This window comes from Diorhabda carinulata, chromosome 9 (genome assembly GCF_026250575.1).
Source record: "Diorhabda carinulata isolate Delta chromosome 9, icDioCari1.1, whole genome shotgun sequence".
NCBI lineage: Eukaryota > Metazoa > Arthropoda > Insecta > Coleoptera > Chrysomelidae > Diorhabda > Diorhabda carinulata.
In genome coordinates this window covers 6,850,867-6,874,649 of record NC_079468.1, presented here as the reverse complement: position 1 = coordinate 6,874,649, position 23,783 = coordinate 6,850,867, and the positions used below count along the sequence as shown (strand labels likewise).

General features: G+C 32.5%; 1 protein-coding gene across 7 annotated transcripts in view; it reads right to left on the bottom strand.

Moving 5' to 3' along the window:
* LOC130898064 (uncharacterized) overlaps positions 1-23,391 on the bottom strand; it is a 299,991-nt gene extending 276,600 nt beyond the window's left edge. For 5 of the 7 annotated variants that reach the window (XM_057807104.1, XM_057807105.1, XM_057807106.1 and 2 more), the window contains exons 1-2: positions 23,069-23,368; positions 13,863-13,976 (exon numbers count right to left, since the gene is read on the bottom strand). In XM_057807104.1, coding sequence (XP_057663087.1) covers positions 13,863-13,968 — 106 coding nt within the window. In that variant the 5' untranslated portion in view covers positions 13,969-13,976; positions 23,069-23,368. Of the gene's footprint in view, positions 1-13,862; positions 13,977-23,068 lie in introns of all 7 variants that reach the window. The other 2 variants (XM_057807100.1, XM_057807102.1) reach the window with 2 other exon arrangements.
* Positions 23,392-23,783: the final 392 nt, after the last annotated feature.

Below are 23,783 nucleotides of genomic sequence, written 5' to 3'. Positions count from 1 at the left end.
CTTCCAGATTTATTACAAAATTTCTTCTTAAAGAATTGCTACTTAAAGAAGTTCGAAATTTATTCCTGGAAACGTGGCTTTGTTGTTTCTTTTTTTTTTCGACTATACAGTGTTTTACTTAATGTAAGTAAGTGGTAAATCGAGTCTATAAAAGGTTTTAACATACAAATATGAATATTCTGCATTGATCAGACAAAAAGAGGTCACAGCTGCTTCCAGTATATATTGAAATTAATGCTCGGCTCTATTTCTCGTTCCCAATTAATTTCTATGCGTTTATCGTTATCACATAGAATTAGTCTTGCAGTTGGTTATATGCAGCTATGTGATGACAAAAGTAAATTTATACTGACTAGCTTAATTTCTTATACATATTACCTATCTCATTTGCTATTCAAATCCCGCCCTACATAATTATTAATGTCAAATAAATCAAATCAAATAATATCGTTATGTAATCAATGTCTGCCCCCTATTGGTTCAAGATTAATTTGATTCTTTATGTTTTGTACCTTCATTTCGATTGTAAATTGAGCGAATAATAAATAATTTTTAGGCATGAGAAAATATTTTTGTCGCAAATGTTTTAATTATGTCTAAAAATTTATTTGAAAAATATTATCATTCTTAAAGCACATTGAATAAAATAGGATTTTCTGACTACTTTACTTTAATTTTTGTAATATATATAGTATATTTCAGGACTTATGGATCTTAGGGTCCCTGCCCGTACCTTATTGTAATAATAATAATAATAATAATAATAAATTGAATATAGCTTTAAGTTAGGATCCATAATCAACTAATAAGTGATCTATTTGATCCTGAATCATAGTTTCCGAAAAGTCCTACGGAATTAGTCTATCGACACAAAACAATAGTGCAAGATGCTGAATTCTAGTGATATTTACTGATTAGCATGCGCAAAAATTATTCTACGAGAATGGTCCCAGAAGTACTTGGCCTGACCCATAGATGGTATTAGTTCCCTGAAAAATACCACAGTATTAGAAAGTACACAATCTATACAGCATATGTTTCAAGTTTGAAGACGCCACGTTGTTGAGTATTTGTTTGGCAGCCTTCAATAGTGAAGGTTTTCAGTGAATTTGTGAACATGGAAAAAATTGGTTATCGTTGTGATACAACACTTTTATTTGAAAGGCATTTACCCAACTTATATAAAAGCTACACTAGATTCTTCTCTGAGTGAGACTACTCCTTCGTTATCAACAATAAAAAATTGGGTAGCAGAGCTTAAACGAGGCCGTACGACCTTGTTGAAGAAATGGAACAAAAACAGTATCGTGAGGATTTTTCCATGGAGTGTTTGGCAATGTTTCACAGAAATAAAGAAAAATTATTGAGCCGTTTCATAACCATGAAAGGAACGTGGGCTCATCATTTCACGCTCTAAACAAAAGAACAAGGACTGGATAGGGAGGAATGGTTCCAAAAGGTAATGGCATCGGTTTTTTGGTATGTACGTGGGATAATTTTCATTTACTATCATGGAAAAGGAAAAACTATCAACGGCGAGTATTATTCTAACTTGCAACCTTAAAAAGTTTTCACTCATGTTCTTCTTCCGTAATTTAAGCACGAAACAGACACAAGTGTTCTAAATTTTATATATTGATTGAAAGCTCACTAACAGGTGGACTAAAAAATATTTAGTTCAAATTGTATTCGTTCCACTGAAATAGATCTAAAAGTATCTTTTAAAGACAAAATAATTCAGAACAACTCTGGTTATTGAAAAAAACCAAGAAATCTAACACGGCCCACGGCCGATATTTCGACGTGGAACAGCTGTTTACTTAGATTGCCGTATACGAAGTGATTGAAAATAAATTGTTCAGCTAACTGCTTGAACGACTCGAATCTGAGCAGCACGAGGGATACGCCGGAAGGTAACCTGGCTCTTGTGATTTCAGTAGCTTACATAATTCTCATCCAAAAATAAATTAAAATATTTGAAGAAACCGCTTAAAAACCACAAAAATCAAAATATGGATTGGGGTCATTAAGAATAGCGGTAAGAGTAAACTAGTCTGTTTTTGAATCTGTACAAAATGAAATTGGTTCAAGAATTACCACTCTCGGTTGTCAATTATTTGGGCACATAACTAAGCAAAACTGACACTTTTTGTGTGCTACGAAACCGTAACATATTCTTGAGAAGCTACTTCGTCCACCAAGAGTTGGTGTATGGATTACGAGGAATTATTAGACCTTCAGGTGTATTTGAGTTGTTTTGCCAAGACGTCATTACAAATGTCTTTATACTGTAGAGTGTAAATTATAGATTATTTTGGGATTCGTCACTCTGCATATACACCTAGACAATATTTTGTCTTGCTTACAAAATACTTAGGCTCCTCTAAAATAGGCTATTTTCGGACATTGTTGTCTCATACATCCCAAGGTGTTAGCACTATCTTTTGAGCTTCCTAGGCCTTTTGATTAAATGAGCAGAACATTCTACTGACATATCTACTGACAAAGATGAAGTTATGAATCTTTTAAATTGTTTTAGTTGAGTTCCTTATTGATATGGCATCTCACAGGTCGTTTAAGTATTTTTTAAAGACACCATAATAGATATATTCATGCTAATGAATCGAAAAATACCAAATTCCGCCCCCACTTTTTGTTTTAATAATAAAAAAAGAACTAACATTAACAAAAAAAGATTCATTCTAAACTATAAAAGGAGCCATATAGAAAAAATGTGTACATAATTAATTACGTTACCAAGGAGATGTGAAAACAAAATATTGGATCCATTCCAATATACTGTCATTCTTATTACCGCTTTATAAAATGTGAGGGCTTCAAAATTATTATTGGAAGAAATAAAAAACTAATCAATAATGAGATTATCCTATGTGCGTAATCTACTTTTTTTATTCCCCTTGCAAAAAGGATTTTAATGTCACTCATTTTAAAACGTATCAGTATGCCTTACTTTTTCTCGTCCCACACCCCAATTTCATGGAGTTTGAACAGTATCGATATGATGTAAGCCAAAATGCATTTATATTTTGTTTTGAAACGATCTAGTCAATAGCCAATTTCACACAGAGCTGGACTCAACTTTTAAGTTACTCTTTTTTAAATCTTTGTGAAAGATTTTTATTGCCAACGAATTATATCCGGTATATTTGAGCAAAAAGACTGCCAAGATTGAATAATGAACTAAGATTTGCTCCTTTAGCATTTATGACTTAATATGAGATAGTTTTTCATTTTCATTCGAATAAATAATATCAGTAATTCCTTATCAACAAATATGTTTCACTACTTATAACCATATAACTACCGCGAAAAATCTAGTCCTCTTACTGAGTTCGTATCCATTTCTCTTATAATGTTTTCCAATTTTTATCAATTTTTATTGCAAACAATTTCTTTTTGTTCTGTATTTCTATTTGGACCCACGATGTATTTATTTTAACTGTTCTATTTATCACATCAACATTTTCATCTTCAGTAGTCAGTTTCAAATTATCGAAGAGCTGGATTATCTCATTGATATGATATACGATCCGCTCCTGGTGGCTTTTAGCATATATAAAAAGTGAGCACAAGAGAATCAACCCTTTTACACTCGAATTATCTGATATTGATCTTGAACCTCTGTAGGCTGTAGTGTTCGGAAATTACGTGCCTTGGTAGCTGATTCCAGAGACTTGCACCCCTCCAAAGAAATGAATCCCGATAAATAAAAGTTCTGGGCGTCTGCAGGCGTACATGATCCACGTCCGCCTGTCGAGTAGGTGCAAAAACTGCTGGACAGCTCGGAAGAGTATTTACTATAGTAGTAGCGGTAAAATAGAGTCAGGTTTTTCTTCTATGCTCTAAGCTGTTCAAGATTCTGGTCAACTCAGGATCGCCTATAAGTTGGTTGAACTGCTCTCTTCTGGATGGATGGACGAATCTGGGCCTTGTAATGGATTAGAAGCTATTGTGGAGTGTAGAGCTTGAATAAAGCTCAAAGTTTTTGTGAAGCAGCCTTGGCTATTTCGGTTACGTGACGTCACGTGACTATGCCAGAGCATATTACTCCTAACCTTAAAGACCCAACAAGTGAAGACCAAATCCTGAGATGCAGTACTAGCCTTCTTTGTAAAAGTAGCAGCATGAGTCTTTGCTGCATTAAATTCAATCAGATTGCTTCTACCCCACTCCAGAATGTTTTCAAGATCGGTATTGTTGGTGGTGATCTGTTACTGCTTGCGGATTTGGTTCTTGTTTGACCGTGTTTACTGGGGCGGTTTTATTTCAACGACGACACCAGTGTTATCATAGGCGAAGTATAGATCGGGCTTGCAGTTTTGTTAAGTAAATCGTTGATTTACTGGAAAAGGAGAGTAGGTGACAAGATGCATGTCAGAGTAAATCTCAAACCTTTCAGAGGTGTTGATAGACAGCAACAAACCCTCTCAAAAGCCTTCGACATGTCCAGTGTGATTGTTCTGGATTCCCCATTTTTCTCTAAGGTTTCAGTCCATACGTTAATGACATAGGCCAAGAAGTCCCAATTGATCTATGAGATCTGCTGGTTAACTACTTTCTCCATGACCTTAACACAATTATAAATTGTCAGGGTGGTATATTCTTCAAGATATCAAATTTAGAAAAAATTACTTTTCTAAATGTGATGTTTTTGTATGATATTTCTCTAAATTTGATATGTAATCCTTCTTTTTTTTACTTTGCACATATATATATATATATATATATATATATATATATATATATATATATATATATATATATTTGTTTGTATAATTGACTGATTTAGTTTCATTTAATTTGAGATTCGCTACAGCTTAGTCCATATATCAATTTTATTAACTGAAGTTTACAGATTTATTGCCGCTTCCACGTAATCATAGCAGTATAGTAACATATATGTGGAATATCATTTGTTATAGAGGGTAAAGACTATGCCCAATACACTGCCTTGTGGCGGCAGTCCTGCGTTTATTTCTTTTATGTGAGAATGAGTGTCTTCTTATTTGAATCTAAAAATTTTAGTCAAAATTCAAGACTTTTTCGAATCTTTTAAAAGTTGTATGAGCAGAAGACTGCTAATTTATGGGGTAGTTCCTCAAGCCACACCTTGTCAAATGCCTTTCCAACGTCTCGGATGACGAACACTATATTTAGTTTAGTTTAGTTGTTCAATTTCTCAGTTTCGTTTTGTGAATGCCATTAGATTTAATAATTTTTGACATGCAAAAATCAGTGAAAATGATTATTCAACTTTATAATTTCATAAGAAAAGTGAAGTTTTTCTTTTCTAATTTATATATTAAAAGAAGGGTGTTCTATCCTATCATTTCACTCAATTTGTTTGATGAACTAAATTGTTGGAAATCACCTAACTTTCATTCTTCCCGATTTATTCTCGAACCCTAGTTTTTCTATACATATCTCTGGACTTTTTTACTTAAAATATGTTCATGGTCACCTTCCTCTATATATTTGATAATATATGAGCTGTTTCGTCCACTAATCAATTAGATTGAAGCGAAGAAAACTTACTTGCAACGAATACTCGCTAGAATGAGCTTTTGGCTTAAGCTTTAATGCGGCCACTTAAATTGGTTGAGCTGGACCAAAGTTATATACAAACATCGAATTCAATTTCATAGCCGTCGTGCACCTTCTCCAATAATTTTACAGTGTAGATCTCCATGAAATTCACAATGATGCTTTGTAAAGTTATCAAAGAGATTAAAAATATGAGAGTAAGATATGACGATTGTGAATTTCCAATCTGTCTGCTCAAAACTGGAGATAATTAAGAGGATTTTGAATCTCCTTCCTGATTTATCCAGAACTTTCTCAAATACAGAGTGAGTTTTATGTATGGAACGTCTCCATTATCTCGGAAACGAGTACGATTTTTCTAACTTTTTGTATACAAGTTTGTTATTTCATATTGATCACCTTGTACATTTTTCGTCAACAAGAAACGTGTGATATTTTTAATAATTTATATCCTAACCGAAATCCCATAACAAGATCTAATGTAAATAAGTAAAACTGGTTCAGTAAAAGATTTATCCAAATCAAGGCGCAGAAAAATCGCATCAACTGAAAACAAATCTGTAGATGTTTTTTCATTGAGGGTAACTTAAATGGCCCGGCGTATTTAGATTTATTGGAAAATGGTATTGTACCTGAGATGACTCAGATATCTCCAAATCTAAGTAAATATGTTCAATTATATTTAAAACGATATCCCCAACCACAATATTTGACTACAACAAGATTATGTCCCACCTCACTATGCGTGTGTGGTGAGGCAATACCTAAATAATATGTTTCCCAGAAGATGGATTGAAAAGCGTGGTTTTATCGAATGGCCCCCGTGATCACCCGACATGAATCTTTCAGACTATTTCCTTTTTTATTAATTTACTGACACTAGACCTTTTTACGAGATTTGTATTAGCACATAAATTATTAGATAATATTCAAGCGCAGCCATCTAAATCTACAATATTTATAGTAACTTTGGTGGAGATACTGTAAATGTAGCTGTAACTCTAAAATTAAGGTATAGAGCATATCACATGAAAAACAATCAGTACTTCTTAAGGATTTTTATTTGAAATAACAAAGTTCATTTTTATTCCGTAAAAAAAGGATGATCTGAAAAAGTTACTACCATAATACCGCCCCTATCATAATACCCTTGCGTACAAAATTTATAAATTTATAAAAATCGTTTAAGCCGTTTCCGAGATAATTGAAGCATTCCATACATAAAACTCAATCTGAATAAATGTACATTCATAAGAGAAAATGAAATTTTGCAATTCACTACTAAATTGAATAGCCTCGAAATAACTGGTTTGCCATCCTGTGAATTATTTTGAAAGAAGGAAATATTCCAATACTTTTAAAAGGAATTGTGTATTTCACGAGACTACCAGCTAGAAATATGTTTAAGAATAGTTTATACCATAAGATCATAACTGTTACAAATTATATTGAGCGAAGTAATTACATACAAATTACATATTTGAACAAATATCTTCTCACCTGAACTACCCTGGCCTAACGGAAATTTGTTTTAAATAAAATAAAAGGTAGACATTATATGATACTTTAATGAATATCCGATGGTTTTGTAAACAAGTATTGCTAAGTCAATCTTTTCTATAATGTTCTTAATATAAGTTATGTTAAAATTATTTTACAATGTTTGGCAACAATGCTGTGAATCAGTAAGGGTCCACTAGTATAAAGTGAAAAATATCCTGAAAAATAAATTTATTGTTGTACTTATAGCACTCACAATCTAGAGCCTATCATTATTCAAGGTTGCTTTGAGTATGTATTTTATCCAGAAGCATATGACAAAACCAATTTTCTTTCTTAATAGTATCGTTTATCTTGTGAAATTTAAAATTTCACTAGATACTTCCATGATGTTTTATAAATAAAAACGTTTGGTATACTTTGTGCGAAAATCGTACGAAACTGTAAAAGCTGCAAGCGTCATTTATCAAAGTTTTTACACGGTAACGCATTTAAATAACTTGCTGAGTCACGGTAGGAAATGAAACGGAAGTGGTATTTCTTGTAAGTATTCCAATCAAGTTCGATGAAATGGAAAGTCATCAATTTTTGATGATTCCTTAACGATGTGTAGTTGAAAATGAAGTTATCAATCAATGAAGGCTGAGTTATGACGTTCCGCTCACCGTTGCCAACTGCTCTCACAGTTATCTTCAAATTAAAATCATTGGGATATGAAGTAGCTTTCAGAGACACTGTTGTTACAACGTTGGCTGTTAGAGCTAACGTTCTTTGATTCAATTTTGGCGTAGCAAGTAGAAAGAACCACTGAATTCTTCATTGGTAACAAGGTACTAATCATATGTTTATCGTTTTGTTCCGCTTCTAGTGTCCTAACTATAATTCTGTACCTACAAGCCTGATTTGCGATTCCTACCATCGAATCAATGAACGGTAGTATCCCCCTTCTCTATCAGCTGCAACGCTCGTTGGAGATGCAGTTTTTCCGCGCTTTTTCTGTAACCTCTTGAGCTCGTTCATCAGCTAAATGAATGGCCGATGACAGTCGAAGTTGTACCCACCCTCGCACATTCTAAAAATCTCCAGCACTGCATAGCAGATTTTTTTATCATGGTCATTCGAAAAATATAACATATCCCACATGGAAATGTCCCTATATCTTGTTACCCACCTCTCTGGGGTATACAATTTTCAAATAAATAAAAGACATAATAATTTGAACATAAATATCAATTACAAACAGTACCATAATATTGCGATGTAATGATCATCATGCTACACTTTGCGCTTGCGATACATCTGAAAAGTTTATAAAACATACCTTTTGTGGACAAAAACTTATGAAAAATATGAAAAACCTGATATAACGTAACAGATACGTTGCATAACTCATAGTATTTAGTAACCTAAGATAAAAGTATCAGTTGTTCCTTGAGGATAGTAGGAATGAAGCAAGGCAGCGTGCATCACGTGCAATTTAATGCAAGACGCAACATGTGCAAATGAAGCTCAGTTGATTCAATTGTAACTTAACCAGTTAGGTGCCATTTTTGTTGATATAATTTATTTACTTTTCATTTAATAACAAATTAAATGTCAGTTAAATCAGTTGATTAATTGGAGCACTATTATAAACTAACGTTTTCGCCTTCTGTGGTAAATCTAACCGTTTTGTTCCTTCCATTTATATATGTTATTCTCAGTTGAGGAGATCTGGTCGTATTGGAAGCCACATGGAGAAAAAAATAATTAGTTTTTGATTTTGCAGCCATAATGCATCAGCAAAGACTCGCATATTATCGAACAACGGATTACGTCAATTATTGAAAAACTTTGTCTTTTTCATGCAAGTTGTTGCACGGTATATTACTCCAAATCATCGAGAGAAAGAATGTGAATAACTTACTGATAGATTTACACGTTCATTCAAAAAATTGATTGATTCACGAGAAGACAAAAAACGATGATAGCTGCAAAATTTGAGATAATCTCATTAGAAAAAGTCGGAATAATTCATTTCAAAAATGATAATGTCGTAATCAGATTTATGTAATCAACAGCAAACCGAAGATCATAGTATAGGTAAAATTATACGAGAATCCGAGGTAATATTTCAGGTAACTGATATTGTTCATAAAAAGGGAGGATGTTGCTATAAAAATTTGCATCCGTTAGTTAGAATTCAATAATTCACTTATAGCCATTTCAAAAAGTATACGTTGTAGCCACATTTTTTTTTTAATTGCCAAGATTTATTCACAGCAATTAATAGAACTTCTTTAGAACAAATAGTATGTTCAAAATTTTCACAATGGACTGTCAGTGAATTAAGTTCTGATACGAATTAAGCCAGACTCTAATTCTTTTTTATTTATTGTTAGATTATGTTAGATTAGTACGGGCAACCTCGATAAAGATTGGTCGTGGTTCACTTCACCTTTATTTTCCACGATTTGGAAACTTGATTTACCAACTAATTAATCTACTATTTTATTCCTTTTATTGCTTATTTTCAAGCATTTCAAGTTAAAGTAATCTATTGTTTCGTCACCCGACTATGGACGTCGTTTGTTTTTCAAGGCAATCAAGTCTTGTGCCAACAATACAATGTCCAGTAATCACTTCAATGATCTTCTGGATTAAGTTTTTTGTGAATTTTATTATCTTTTTTGTTCTCTTCATTGATCCATGGTCAGGTTATCGTGTAATCACTTCTGTTTGACGACATATCCTAATTCTTCACTCTGATTCCTGTATCAATAGCATCTACCAATTCCATCGGTAGTAGCACTAGTACTGTCTGTTCGGCATTCTCTCCCCTCATCTCACATTTAGCAATCCTATCAGCCGTGGAGCTCCCTTCCACTTCATAGTGCCTAGGTATCCAGCAGAGGCTTACTCCAGTACCATGAATTAGGGAGAGTACCTAGAGACAGCCCATTATCACTTTTAATTTTGTCTTTTTTCGTTGCTTTTGTTTTCTGAAGGCTGTCTGTATAGATTGTTGTGCTTCTGTTTGATTCACCATTTTCTTATATCAATTTAACAACCTTCTCTACACCTATTTTTTAGTCTGTAAGTCTTTTGGATGTTTTTTTCTTTTGAAAACACACCAACTCCTGTTTCATACTTTGTTACCGAGCCATCTTTTAAGATTCAGTTTTCATTATCCTTTATCAAGGATTTCTAATCGCATTCTTCTCTTATGGAAATGTTTATTTTTATTCTTAAAGTCCGCTTTTGTGATCATATAGTCGGTGTTCTGAGCTAATAGGTCTTTTATTCTCCTTCCTCCAATTTCACCCAAATTCTGCAGGATTATGAACAATTACATAGGCTGCAGGTTTGGAATTCCTTCTAGTACTGATTGTGCAGTGCGTCTCATTGCTCTGATGATTCCCGGTGCTACTATCATCTATGCTTTAATGAGATTCCTTTGCTGCTAATTTACTAAGTGATCAAATTTATTAAGAGATTTACAATTTTTTCAAATGTGGTTTCATTCAAGAACATAATGTTTTTCTCATTCATATCTTTCGAAATAATTTGATTCACTTGCTGAATATAGAATATCAATTTATAGTAGATAAACAAAACTGAAAAATCGACTGGTAAAAATAGTCGTAGATAACAGCAGATATATGCGGGATTCTTTCACATTTTTAAAAAGTTTATAAATAATGGAATTGAGGATTGTTGTTTGTGTTTTTGGGCAAACGATTTAACAAAATTTCAGATTTAACAAAATTTCAGTTCAAATTGCCGTTTATGAGTATTTCATGGGCTCAAAATGGATATAAATGTTTTACGCTAACTGAAAAAACTCACAATTTATATCCATTTGCCGGACGGGAGGTAGAGATTAGAGGCAGGTGATTAAATAGCATGAATTAACTGTAGTTGACAGATTATTTTAAATCCAAGGATTGCAAAAATAAAAATTAACTCGGTTTAAAATACATTTCGCGCTAACGTCTCTTTTTTTTTCAATTCTAGAACTATTCATCATATTTTGATGCACCATAAAACTAAAGGAGCTCAATCTGGCAGCGCTAGATCATTAAACACCAGCATTCGTAAGTAGTTCTTACTATCACAGATTAAATAGTGATACAAGGTTGCCACGCCCATTTGGTGATGAAAATCTTTCACATGCAACTGTGTTTCTATGATATAGCGATTTGGAAAGTTGAGAGGCATATGGGTGATTCCGTTCTAACTGTGATTTTTTGTATTCAAAATTTCAAGATTTTAAAATTTAACTTTTCTAACTTTTTTATGCATATTATTCATCTATTTTACTGTAAAAATAAAACTCTAAGAGGAATTTACTACAACTTCAAAGTATCACGAGCAAGACACAAATGTCGGATTTTGAGTTCCACGGTACTGACTCATTTATCCACGGTACTGACATGGTAACTTAAGATATTAAACAACAAGTGCATCAATTTTCCTCAGTTTGATCATAAACATTAGAATTTATAAGGTAATTAGTTTAAATCATTTGTTACGACAAAAAAAATTAATAATTTATCGGTAAATTCTAGGAATGGACATGACACGGTACTGACATGGTAACTTAAGAATATTAAACAACAAGTGCATCAATTTTCCTCAGTTTGATCATAAACATTAGAATTTATAAGGTAATTAGTTTAAATCATTTGTTACGACAAAAAAAATTAATAATTTATCGGTAAATTCTAGGAATGGACATGACACGGTACTGACATTCAAGTGATGTAGTATAAGTTTTCTTTAAGTGGCAAGTTATATTGTATAAAAATAATGTTTAAATATCTTAAGAATTATTCAATTAACACAAAATTTTTATTAATTGATTATTAATTAATGACTAGTACAAAAAAACAATACAGGACATTGAATATCACAGTTAGAACGGAATCACCCATATGCTCTCGGAGTTGAGGTTGGAAACATTGAAAGAGTGAGACGTATGATCGTAAAATAACCAAGATGTACCTATGAAGCGATAGAGGCATCCGTAACGGGAAATTTATTCATGGTAGAAATTGTTTCTTCTTGGGTGCTATATACGCTTGACGATTTCTAAAAGTCAAAACGCGCAAGAATCACACGGGAAAAACTAGAAAAGTATATAATGATTGTTATAATGGAAAAGTACGACACTTACAAATTCAGACTATTGCATTATAACCACCATGTAAACCTGAATACAGTACTGTTTCTATAAAATAAAATATACCAGTAAAACATTTTCCAAAAATATTTTGTCTTTTCACCAAGTTAAAATTCCTTAAAATGTTGGTAACAATGTTAAGTAGGGTGGATCAAGAAACATTTTTTTAACTACTACGAAAAAAAAATTTCGTATAGTTTGAGCTCTAAATTTCAATATTTAGAGGTGCTGCATCGTGATTTTTTATTTTCTATTTAAATTACACGAAATTTCTTTTTTTGGAATTTCAATTTATTTCAACGAATTATTGTGTAGTTGAAATAGAAATTTATCTAGGAAATTAAACCGCCTACAAAAAAATTCTGAAATATTTTTATAATTTATCAAAAAAATAACCAAAATAAAATAATAATTCAACCAAAAAAAATAATAAAAATAATAAATAATGACTCTCAAAATGTTTTCAGTTTTTTACAAAATAATGTCTTAAAAACATTAAACAACATATTTTTCGTAATTTTTCTCATTCTTATTTACAAATTTATTAAGAAAACTTATGTTGTATAGCATGATTCCAATGAAAGCGTTGAAAACTGATTTCAATGTAGCCGGAAGTACTATAAAGATATTTGATTCGATTATGTCTATTATTTATTTATTTGTTATTTGAAATCAGTTTTCAACGCTTTCATTCGAGTCGTGCTTTATAATTTTTTCTCTCAATAAATTTGGGAAGTGAATATGAAAAAAAAATCACGAGAAATATGTTGTTTTATAGTTTTAAAACATTTTTTTTAGAAAACTATGAAAGATTGTGAAAGTCATTTTATATTATTTTAGGTTGAACTTTAACTGCGAATAACTTTAACCGAGTGGACTTAGCGAAGAATTATTTCAGACCCTTTTTGTAGACCGTTCAATTTCCTACAAAATTATTTATTACTTTTTACTACACAATAATGAAATACATTGCAATTCCAAAATAATCATGATGCAAAACTTCTAAATATTGATATTGAAATATCAAAATTCACCTGATTTTTTTTCGTCATCTTGAACGATATTTTCGTAGTAGCTAGTTTTTTTGGCCCACCCTAAAGTTTAAATATTTTTTTTCTTCAATTTTGGAATAACCAATTACTTGCAATGTGATTTGCTTCTCTTGGAATATAAAGTGGAGTTTCACTGTCGCTAGTACAAGCAATTTCATTGATTTAAAAATTATCATTTGCATTTAACATGTAAATGTACTAAAAGTAAGTTTAAGTATTGAATTTATTTAATTCAATAATTAATAAATTAAATCAAATTAATAAATTAGTTTAATTTAATTTATTGGTTCTGTTCAGGAGCAATGACAACCATTATGGTTGAGATGTATCATTATGTATTATGAATAAAATGAGATGGGATATGTATATTTAATAACTAAATAATAAAAAAATATCAACTTCTTAAGCTAGATATAACGTTTATTGTTTTATTAGTAAGATAGCAAGCAAGCTTACGAAATATCGTCCCAACAGAACTTATTAAAAGATGATGTCTGATGTTGAAGCGTTTTTGGAAAATTAATTCAAGCAATGAAAGTGATTGTAAGCATTTATAACTGCATCGGCTAGATTTTTTTTACCTTTTTTATATTTTTTTCTGCTCTGGAGAACATCCAAGATACACTCGTATGAGAATAAGTAAGGACGCCATCCTCCAAGATAAATAATATAGTTTATAAACTCCATGATTTATCCTATATAAAGAAAAATTCTATTTTAGATTTGATTAATGAATATTTAAGATGTAATATATGAAAACTACTATGAATATTAAGCATATTGTTCAAAGTGATGTAAAAAAAATTGAAAAAGAAAATAGTTCAGGTAAATGTTCACTAAAATCATGGTATTTTCCAGATTTTTCGCGAAAACTTTGATATATTATGCGGTTTAACGACTCTTCGGGAATCATAATACTTTTGGTACAATCATTGTATTGTTTTTATCATCTGTAAAAACTTTACAAAATCCAATTATTTTCAATAGTAATATGAAGAAACCTTTTTATGTTGTTAATATAGAGTCGTGATTCCTAAAGTGGTCCAGGCGGACCATCAGGGGTCTACAGGAGACTCGACGGGGGTCTAAGTTGGGCGTGAATAAATAATGGGGGTCTATAACCGTAATCGAGGGTCCATCAAAATTTATTTGGTTTCGATAGTGAAGAACTAAAATGTTAGCTTGACTTCTCCTGTCAGTATCAATTAGTTGATTTTATTATCAAATAATTAATCCTATCAAGCAATCAAATCTAGCCTTTTTTTTAAAACTGTTAATTCGTCGTTGAAGCTCAGCCACAACGCAAGTTTCCATAGATAGATCTAATCTTCACCTTTTTTCGAGATTTGGAAAATAGTGGTAGGTAATGTAGCTTCAGAGAGTCTACCGAATCCAGCAAAATTTGAAATTGATCTATGAAACAAAAAAGTTTGGGAACCAATAGTATAAAGGCTATTGTTTTGCTAATCATATGATGGCTAAAATTACTAATCAGTGTCTATAAATTCAAATTATGTTACAATTTCTCAGACAAGTGCAAAATTATAAAATAACAATCTTCGAAGATTTAAAAAAATTCCTAGTATTTGGATTTATCATGGTTTATTGTAAACAAAAAGATTTTGTGATTTGAGTTGTTATGAGTTGATGGCTCTAGAATTAGGCCTATTTCTTATTTTTAAATAAATTTAGTACTCAATTTAGAGACAAAAAATATTAAAATCAAAAATTAAAATAAATTACGATATTTTTTTACGTAAAACATAATAGCTTCTTAGAGAAAGATAGTTTATTTATATAGTAAATTTAAAAAAAAATATTTCATGATGCTTGAATGGTATAGTCGCAACACTGCATCCTTATGATAGAATAAAATTTTCAAAGTTATACACGGAGCTCTAGGACTTGATGCAAAAAAAACGGGAGTTAGTAAATAACGTGAAAATAATGCTGTGACCTGAAAATTTCTCATATTTCATTCAAAAAAATATTCCAGAAGGTTTTTGAACTATAATTAAACGTATACAACTGGATACTTTTTCAACTTCCTCTCATATGAAGAGATACTTCTTCCATATTCCTAATTGTTGGATAAATATGCAGGAAAAAAAATTATTGTAGATATCAATCAAACATTCTTTTTCACATGGAAAAACAATTGAAGAAACAGAGGAAAATTCACAGAAACATTATGATTGAAGTACTTATCGGTTTTTATATGGCTATATGATGATGCTGAACATCCAGAACTGTCAATTAATGTAACTACTCGAGTTAATGGTTAATAAAATTTGCGCACTTGTACATGATCGTCGAATAAAAGTACGTGAAATAGCTGGTGACTTTGTGGAATTCTCTACAAATATAACAAAAGTTGTCAGGAGAAAACGTATGGAAATACTACATTTAATTGACTGCCACTAAATGCGATCACGAGTAAAAATCTGAAGAGCTGTGTATCCAAGTCAAGAATTCGGCTTTGGGCAAACGAATATCCCTGTGAGCTTGCTGTTTGTATTACAGAGGTTTGCACTATGCTCAAATCACAGTTAAGCTATATCTAAAAAAGAAGAAAAAAGGGATCTCGACAACTTTAGGCTCAGTGCTCAAACTTTTCACTTAAATCATAGACTTCAGCAAAAGATTCTAGCGTCCGAAGAACAACATGTGTTCAGACAGAAAAATTCATAATCAAAAAATTCTTGAGCAATATAGATGATGAATATAAACATTCTATTGAAAAACAGAAGAAAAAGAAATCTTAGGATCAAAACCAGAACGGGACTGTTCAAAGAAGTAGTTTATGACCAGGATACGGAAGGAAGAGCATTAACCCCACACTATTAAATATTACCATGAAGAGAATCCTTGAAAGCGTCAACGAAATCAACGTGGGAGATGGATTATGAAAAGTGTTACGTTATAAGGATAATAGAGTATTAGGGGCAGAAAATAAGAGGATACAGATAATATGAGTATACTAAATAAAATATTTAATAATTCTCATAGCCAAAGATATAAACCAGTTGTTAACAACAACATAACAATTAAAATCGATTACCTTGGAGTAGAAATTTAATAAAGGAAACCGGAACACAAGCGATAAAAGCATCAAGATTCTGCGGATATTTGCAATATGAGAATCTACAATACATGCATATTCGTAATGCAGTAAAAATAAGAACCGGAAAATAATCAACAAAAAGAGAAATAAAGTTGACGAATTGAAAAAGCTGAGAACAGTCAAGGGAATAAGCCTCAGATAGAATGGAAAGTCAGGATATTAGAGAAGAACTAGGAGCTCAAGATGGTGGTGAATGGGTTAAGCGAGGTTCCAGCGATTATGTCGAGAAAATGCTAGTAAACAGTTAGTTAAAACCAAACACACGAAGACCAACAGGCAGACCATCAAAAATATGAAATGAGTACTGGAGCTCAGAAGAGTACAAGAATAGTCTAAAAATTCGGAATTATACAGGACAGAGTCTTATTAAAAAAAAGAAGAAGACGTAGCCCTAATTTTGTCAAATACTATTTTCATATTTCAAGGTTTTTATAAATGAAAAAAATATATATACATACGCAGAAAAGTCACATTTGATAAAACTTTTCGATATTTGATCGTTATTCGTACAATAGTTTCCTACTTGATATTGAAAATACATGATTATGTCGAAATAATATAATGATTATTGATAACACTATCGTATACAACGTACTTAGTTGTTAAATACGGAAGTGTTTATGTACGAGATAATTTTAAAGTTTCCGCTAAGATATGTAGATATTTTATGTTTAGAAATTTTTATTAAATCTAATTATCGTCAATGTTAAGACGTAATTAGAATTTGTTATTGTATAAATTATGAATCAAAAGGAAATGACGAGTTTCTGAAATTAATGCCGACTACAAAATTCTTCGATCTGATATTAGAATCCGATCCTGAATGTCGAAGGGATTAAAATAATCTGCTATTGTTCCATTTTTATATTGAACAGAGAAACCAAATCAAAGAAGGACAGCTCAAATAAAGCAAAAAAAAAAGATTAATTTGACTCACCCGTAAATCTTTTACAAAAAATTCAATTAAATTTTGAATTTAAGCTAAACAAATTCCGATATTATATGGGGTTTTCAGAAAAGTATTCAGCTTCAGATATCGAAATTAGTGTTATTCTTTTGTAAGTAATATATTCCACCGTTGACTGAAGAGATGGGTCAATCGCAAAAAAGGAGGCAGACTTGTTAAGTCGTATGTTTGCTTCAAATGCAACTGTTGACCCGCGGTGAAAACTACCACCCTAGAGTTGGTACATCCATGCCAGATATAGAATTTCGACACTGACATGTGGCAATACTTCTCAAAGGCTTGGACATCTATAAAGAGACTGGCCCAAATGGAATACCACAAATCGTATTGAAGAATTGCGCTGCTAAACTAACAAGTTTGCTATGCAAACTTTTTTCTCTATCATATAAAAGAGATCTCCCATGTAGTGTGCTTATGTGACCACTCGGAATTTATTTCTGATGCGCATTATTTTCATGATGGAAGAAATAAACCATATATTTACTTCGCTCCATTTTGAAGTAATTCTTAGCTCTAGACGATTCTATTATGGAAATTGTCATTTTGTTTTCAAATTAAAGCCATAAATTCACTATTCATCTCCAGTAATATTAATAAATAGATTTTCATCATTAGAAACCATTTCCACATTGTCCTGATTTCTTTAAAAGATTCTTCTACATTACCGTTAGCAGTTTTAGGAAGAATTGTGTAGCCATTACCAGATTCTAGGTTGTGGTATTACAAGACGACTTTCTAGTTCTCGTTAAGTCAACTCTCCTACAGTTACAAGTCGCACACGTCATTTTCTGTTGCTATTAACTGACGTGCGGCCATTTTATACCACATTAAATGTCTTAAAAGGTAAATTTTCCATTGAAGATGATGAACGATTGGGAAAGCCAGTTTTTGCTGCAAAATGGATCCCCAAATGTTTGTATGTTGACCAAAAGCGTACAAGGGTAGAAGCATCGCGTTCGATCTGTGCTCGATTTGAAAACGATGTAGACTTCTTAAACCGAATTGTTACTATGGATGAGACTTGGATACATTTCTACGATCCAGAAACAAAGCAACAAGCGATGGAATGGCGATACTCTGGTTCTCCAAGACCCCAGAAGCTTCGTGTCCAAAACTCTGCTGGAAAAGTTCTGGCTTCAGTCTGGATTAATTTTTTGATAAGGGTAGAACAATAACTGGAGACTACTGACCGACTGATTCGACATTACTGACCACTCTACGGGAAAAAAGACGCGGAAAGCTATCCAAAGGTGTTTTGTTATAGCAGGACAACGCCCCTGCACACAAATCTCCCGTTGCCATTCGAAAAATTGGGGGTGATTTAGGGTTTGAATTACTAAAACACCCCCCTTATTCACCAGATTTGACTCCGTCCAATTATCATATTTGTCCTCAACTGAAAAAAAGTTTAAAAGGTCGTAAATTTTCTTCCAACGATGAGATAATAAAAGCTGTGGAGGTCTGGTTTGCAGAGCAAGAAGAAACATTTTTTTTAAAGATCTACAGACATTGCAGGTTCGATGAAATAAATGTGTCCAATTAAGAAGAGAATATGTTGAGTAAGAAAATATTATGACTTTGAAATTTTGTTTGGTTCTACAGTAGGCTAATAATTTTTCAATATATCCTCATATACTAGTTTTCACAATTGATTCCTGATCGTTGGGTATTATCAGTGCTTGTACGGCTAATGATGGTGGATTTTCCTATAGAAATAGCCTTTTCTGTGAGTATTATTGATCAATTGTACATTGATATAAAGAAATTTAGTAACTATCCATCACGCAATATTTATGAAATGTTTCAAATTATTTTCATTAAGTTACTTCTTTAAGCATCACAAACATCTATGTAATAGAAATTCCATTCTTTGTCGACATCTCTAACACGAAAGCAATTTAGGTAAAGTGAATTGAACTATTGAAGTATTAGCAAATAAAAGGCACTTTTGTTCGAGAAAAATCGTTCAACATCAGGTCAGGAACATTGCTTCCATCATCCATTGTTGACGACTAGAAAAAAAACAAGTGAAACAGCACAATTGAGGTGGCTCCTCCGTAGACACATAATAGCGGAGCAGGGAATAGTGAAGTAGATAGGTCTTGCTTGTCCATACTGTTCATACGGAGAGGGTAGAGAAAGACAAATAAGAGCATAGTTAGAAAACGTGAAAGCGGCAGCAATCTTTGTGATTAAAAGGCTGATGAAATAAATGGAGAAAGATCTAAGAGTACTCAATCCAACAAACCACATTAAAAAGGTATATGATTAAGTAAGCTGTTTTATACTAGGTAATATACTCATAGAGGTTTTTGTCATTCCATAAACTAGGCTTTAAATTTACAATTTAATCCACAATTAACAAAAGAACGAATCTTAATTAAAACTTGTAGGTATACAAATTATTTTCCTGTCTTTTTATAACTAAAACACCTGTGCCTTTTCAAGCCGATAGGATTTAAGAGAAGTAAAAAAACCAACATCTGCGACTACAGAATTCAATCTGATATTTTTCTACGTACTCGTAATACTTCATTTTACAAGTATCTTCTGCTTATCTATATTTATAATTCCATCATCCTAACTTTATGCTGTAAAATTCATAATAAAGTTTGATGTGACTAAAGAGAATCAATTATTTGAACCACTTTAACACAGGAGGTGTTTGATTATATCTAACATGTATATCTACACTTTTCAACTATTATTTTTTTTTTAAATCAGCAAAATCAGTCTAGATTTCAGTTGCTCTTAGATTTAGCTTATGAATTAATCGTCGAAATTGCAGTGGATCCTGATTCCTACCCGCAAAAAACAAAACATAGCAGAAAAGATAAAAATGCTAAATAAAACAAAGCTCAAAATTAGTTACAGTTTTTTATATTACCCCTTATATTATAAACAAAAATATTAAAAAACCGATACAACATGTTTTTTATCTACAAGTACCACAAACGTTATGGATTATTAAGAAAAGATTGACAATACTGTAACTATTGTCAATTGGATAATCTTGACAATTCTATTTAACAATCTAACGAATTGTCAAAATGATCTAATGCTGATTCAAAAATGTCCTCCGTAAGGTTAACCAATATTTGTACCGTAAGTTTCCGTGTAGTTTGTGTAGTGATTTTAGTAGACGTCCGGTTAGCGGACGAATCCAGCACACCTGGGACACCTTCTCAGGGGTCTTCAAAAGATTTTCCCACCCACACCAAAAAAAATATCTTAGTGGAGCCTTTCATCCTGTTCATCACTGACAGCTCCCAAATTTTCGGGAAAAAATGTCAGATGTGAATTTTCAATGACGTTCGAGCACCAAGGCATTTGTAGGCGTCTAGAAGTTCATCAACTAAATGTTGGTAGTATGGATCCATATTGTTGTCCAAAAACCTCACTACACTTCCATGCTCTAAGTTCCTGCCTGGTGAGCTTATTTGCAAAATTGTCATCGTCCAGTAATTTTCTTATTTGTGGCCCAATAAAAATACCTTCCTTTAATTTGCCATCACTCAACTGGGGTATGACTTCTCTAAGGTATTTGAATCCATCACCCTCTTTATCCATAGCCTTTACAAAACTTTTCAACAATCCAAGTTTAATGTGAAAAGGGGCAGAAGGACATTTTTGGCATCTACAAGGGGTATAAACTTAACATTTTGAGATCCCGGTGGAAACTCACTTCTTGCTTGCCAATTTTCTTTACATAGTGTCTAGTCTACTGCCCGTCTCGACTGTCCCATAGACAAAAAAAACAGCAAGGTTTCGTAAACCCTACCTGAAGTTCCATTGAAATTCCAATCACCTTCAGGTCCCCACATATCTGCCACTTATACTTGTTGTAGTTAATTTTGTCTAAAGGCAAGCAATATTTTCATAAGTTTCTTTCATCTTCACAAGTTCCTTCATTAGACCATCAATATCCGTACACGCACACAACGAAGTTTTCATACTGTAGAATGCAGAAAATGCAGCTTTTCTTTTTCTAAAGGTCGTAATTTTTTTCTCTTTGGTTAACAAGTTCCATTCCTTAAGACGGGAGCCAAGAAGTTCAGACTGTTGCTTTGATAACCCCATTTAAACAATCAAATGCTCGCCGGAACTGGTAGTAGTACTTGGAGTGAAAATAGGCTTTATGCATTGTTCTTCGGAGCTTCCTGATGATACATTATCTCCAGTATCTTCTAAAACAATATTTTGCGGACCTAAAGGCGCAATCTATACTGGTAAATATTCGTTATAGGGAACAGGTCGTATAGCAGACGGCAAATTTGGATACTGGATCTTGTGCTTTCCTTTCGTAGAATAACCTTCAGTCAGACAAAAATAGCAGTCGTCAAAATGGTTAGTAGGTTCCCGCCATACCATTGGAATTACAAAAAGCATGTTTTTTTTTCTTCCCATTCATCCACTGCACCAATGACACTCTACAACTAACACAGCACACGTGGGGTCCCACTGCTTGTCTTGAACTCCAATTAAAGTACCAAAATATTTGAAATAGGCTTTTTTCATGTTTCCGGAAAATGACCTGGCTTGGGACTTCACCATAAATTCTCCACAAATATAGCAAAATTTGTCAAGTTTTTCAACTGCGGCGCGTTTGACTCAACATTTATAATCACTTTTTGCACTATGAACAGAGAACCACTTACTAGGAGACTCAAAAGAATACTAATTTTCAAAGTTATTTTTATGTTTATTATTCTGAATAATACAGTTCAGGTATTTATTCGGCCATAAAATGTATCGATATTAACCGCCATTTAGAAAATTAGCTATCTGCCAATGAAAACAGGGATAATTAAGCTATTGAAAAGAGGTAGGTGTTTGGGCTTAATTAATATTTTTTCTATTATTGGACGGGTATTTCCATTTTAAAAATAAAGGTCCCGCCTGTGTTACGAAAATCTTGTCGGCCAGTGTAATATACCTTTCACAGAAACATGATATCTATATCGTTTACCATAGCAGATGAATTTCCTGAAATTTCTAGAAAATATCTTTCACTGAGATCAATTAAAGCTACATCGAACTCTTTATTTTTGATTACCAAAATAGTAAATACACTATACAAAAAATTTGCATAAATTGGCTATTGTGGGTATATGTTTCTAAAACTGAGAGATCCAGAACTTTACACAAATCATCGGTAAAAATTGGTCCTCAACAAGGAAGGTGGAAATCAACCGCAGTTGCTGAAGGCTACATCGACGACAACATGAATAATGAGTGGGAACGAGGAAGGAAAAAAAATTAGAAGTGAAGTGATTCACAAGAATAGCTGTACCATACTCAGTAGCCTCTTAAATTAATACGTTGCAAGACGGTTTTCTATCTGTAATCAGGCATTATATATCCCTTTTTGATTGGCGAATATCTAATAGATGGTTGAGTTACATAAATATTTCATTTTCACACTGATGACTTCAATAAATGGAGGAGAAAAGAAAAATCTCATACTTGATGTATCGCGAGCCTATAACAAAATGTGATTGCAAGGCTTCATTTTTTGTTGCAAATTTGACTATTAGGCTGATCTAGGCTGATGGTAGTATTGTAAAAAACTTTCCTCATAGAAATTGTTCTGATTCACTAAATTTTCTGTATTTTAATGAACTTCACTTTGGAGATATAAATTCTGTTTCAATTGATATCAATATTTATTCAAGAAAAGTAATTAAACAACAAACCTTATTTCATCAGCAAAATATCGACCCTTCGAACAGCTTCTAAAGCTTCACCAAACGATCTTCAATACAATAGATAAAAATTTGCAGCAGCAACAACTATGCATTATATCCCCGGTTATCCTGGTAGTTTCAACTCTACAGTCATCTGAACATATGCAACACGTGTTTCCTATGGCCTCGACCGATTTCACTCGCAGTCCACGAGACAGCACGCGATTCAAATACCGAACACTTTATGGTACACGTACGCCAGCTTTTCCAGCCGCGTCGCGGCGTCTGACCTACTACTACAAGCTGAAATTGACTGAAAACTGAAACTGTCCGCCGCCAAGAGTGCGCCGTACGCAACGTTGCCAAATCCACAGGATAAATAGGATTTTTCACAAGGAAGGAAATTCATAAAAATTTAATTCGGTGAAACAAGTGCTTCCTTTTTATCATAATTACATCAGATTTAAAGAAAAGGAAAAAAGTATAACTGAGGGGCGAACGGAGCGGGTGCCGTTGGGATTAATTTGGCCTAGGGTCACAAATACCCTAAATAAAAAATTAGTTGTTAAAGTTTCCTTCATTTTTATAATAAGTAAAAATATACCTACTGTAATAAAAGCACAGTTTAAATTAGAGAAAACTAACTGATTAATCACGCCATGTCGTACATGTCAACACAAAATGTGTTGTATCTATTTGATACTTTATTTTCTTTGGTTATTCT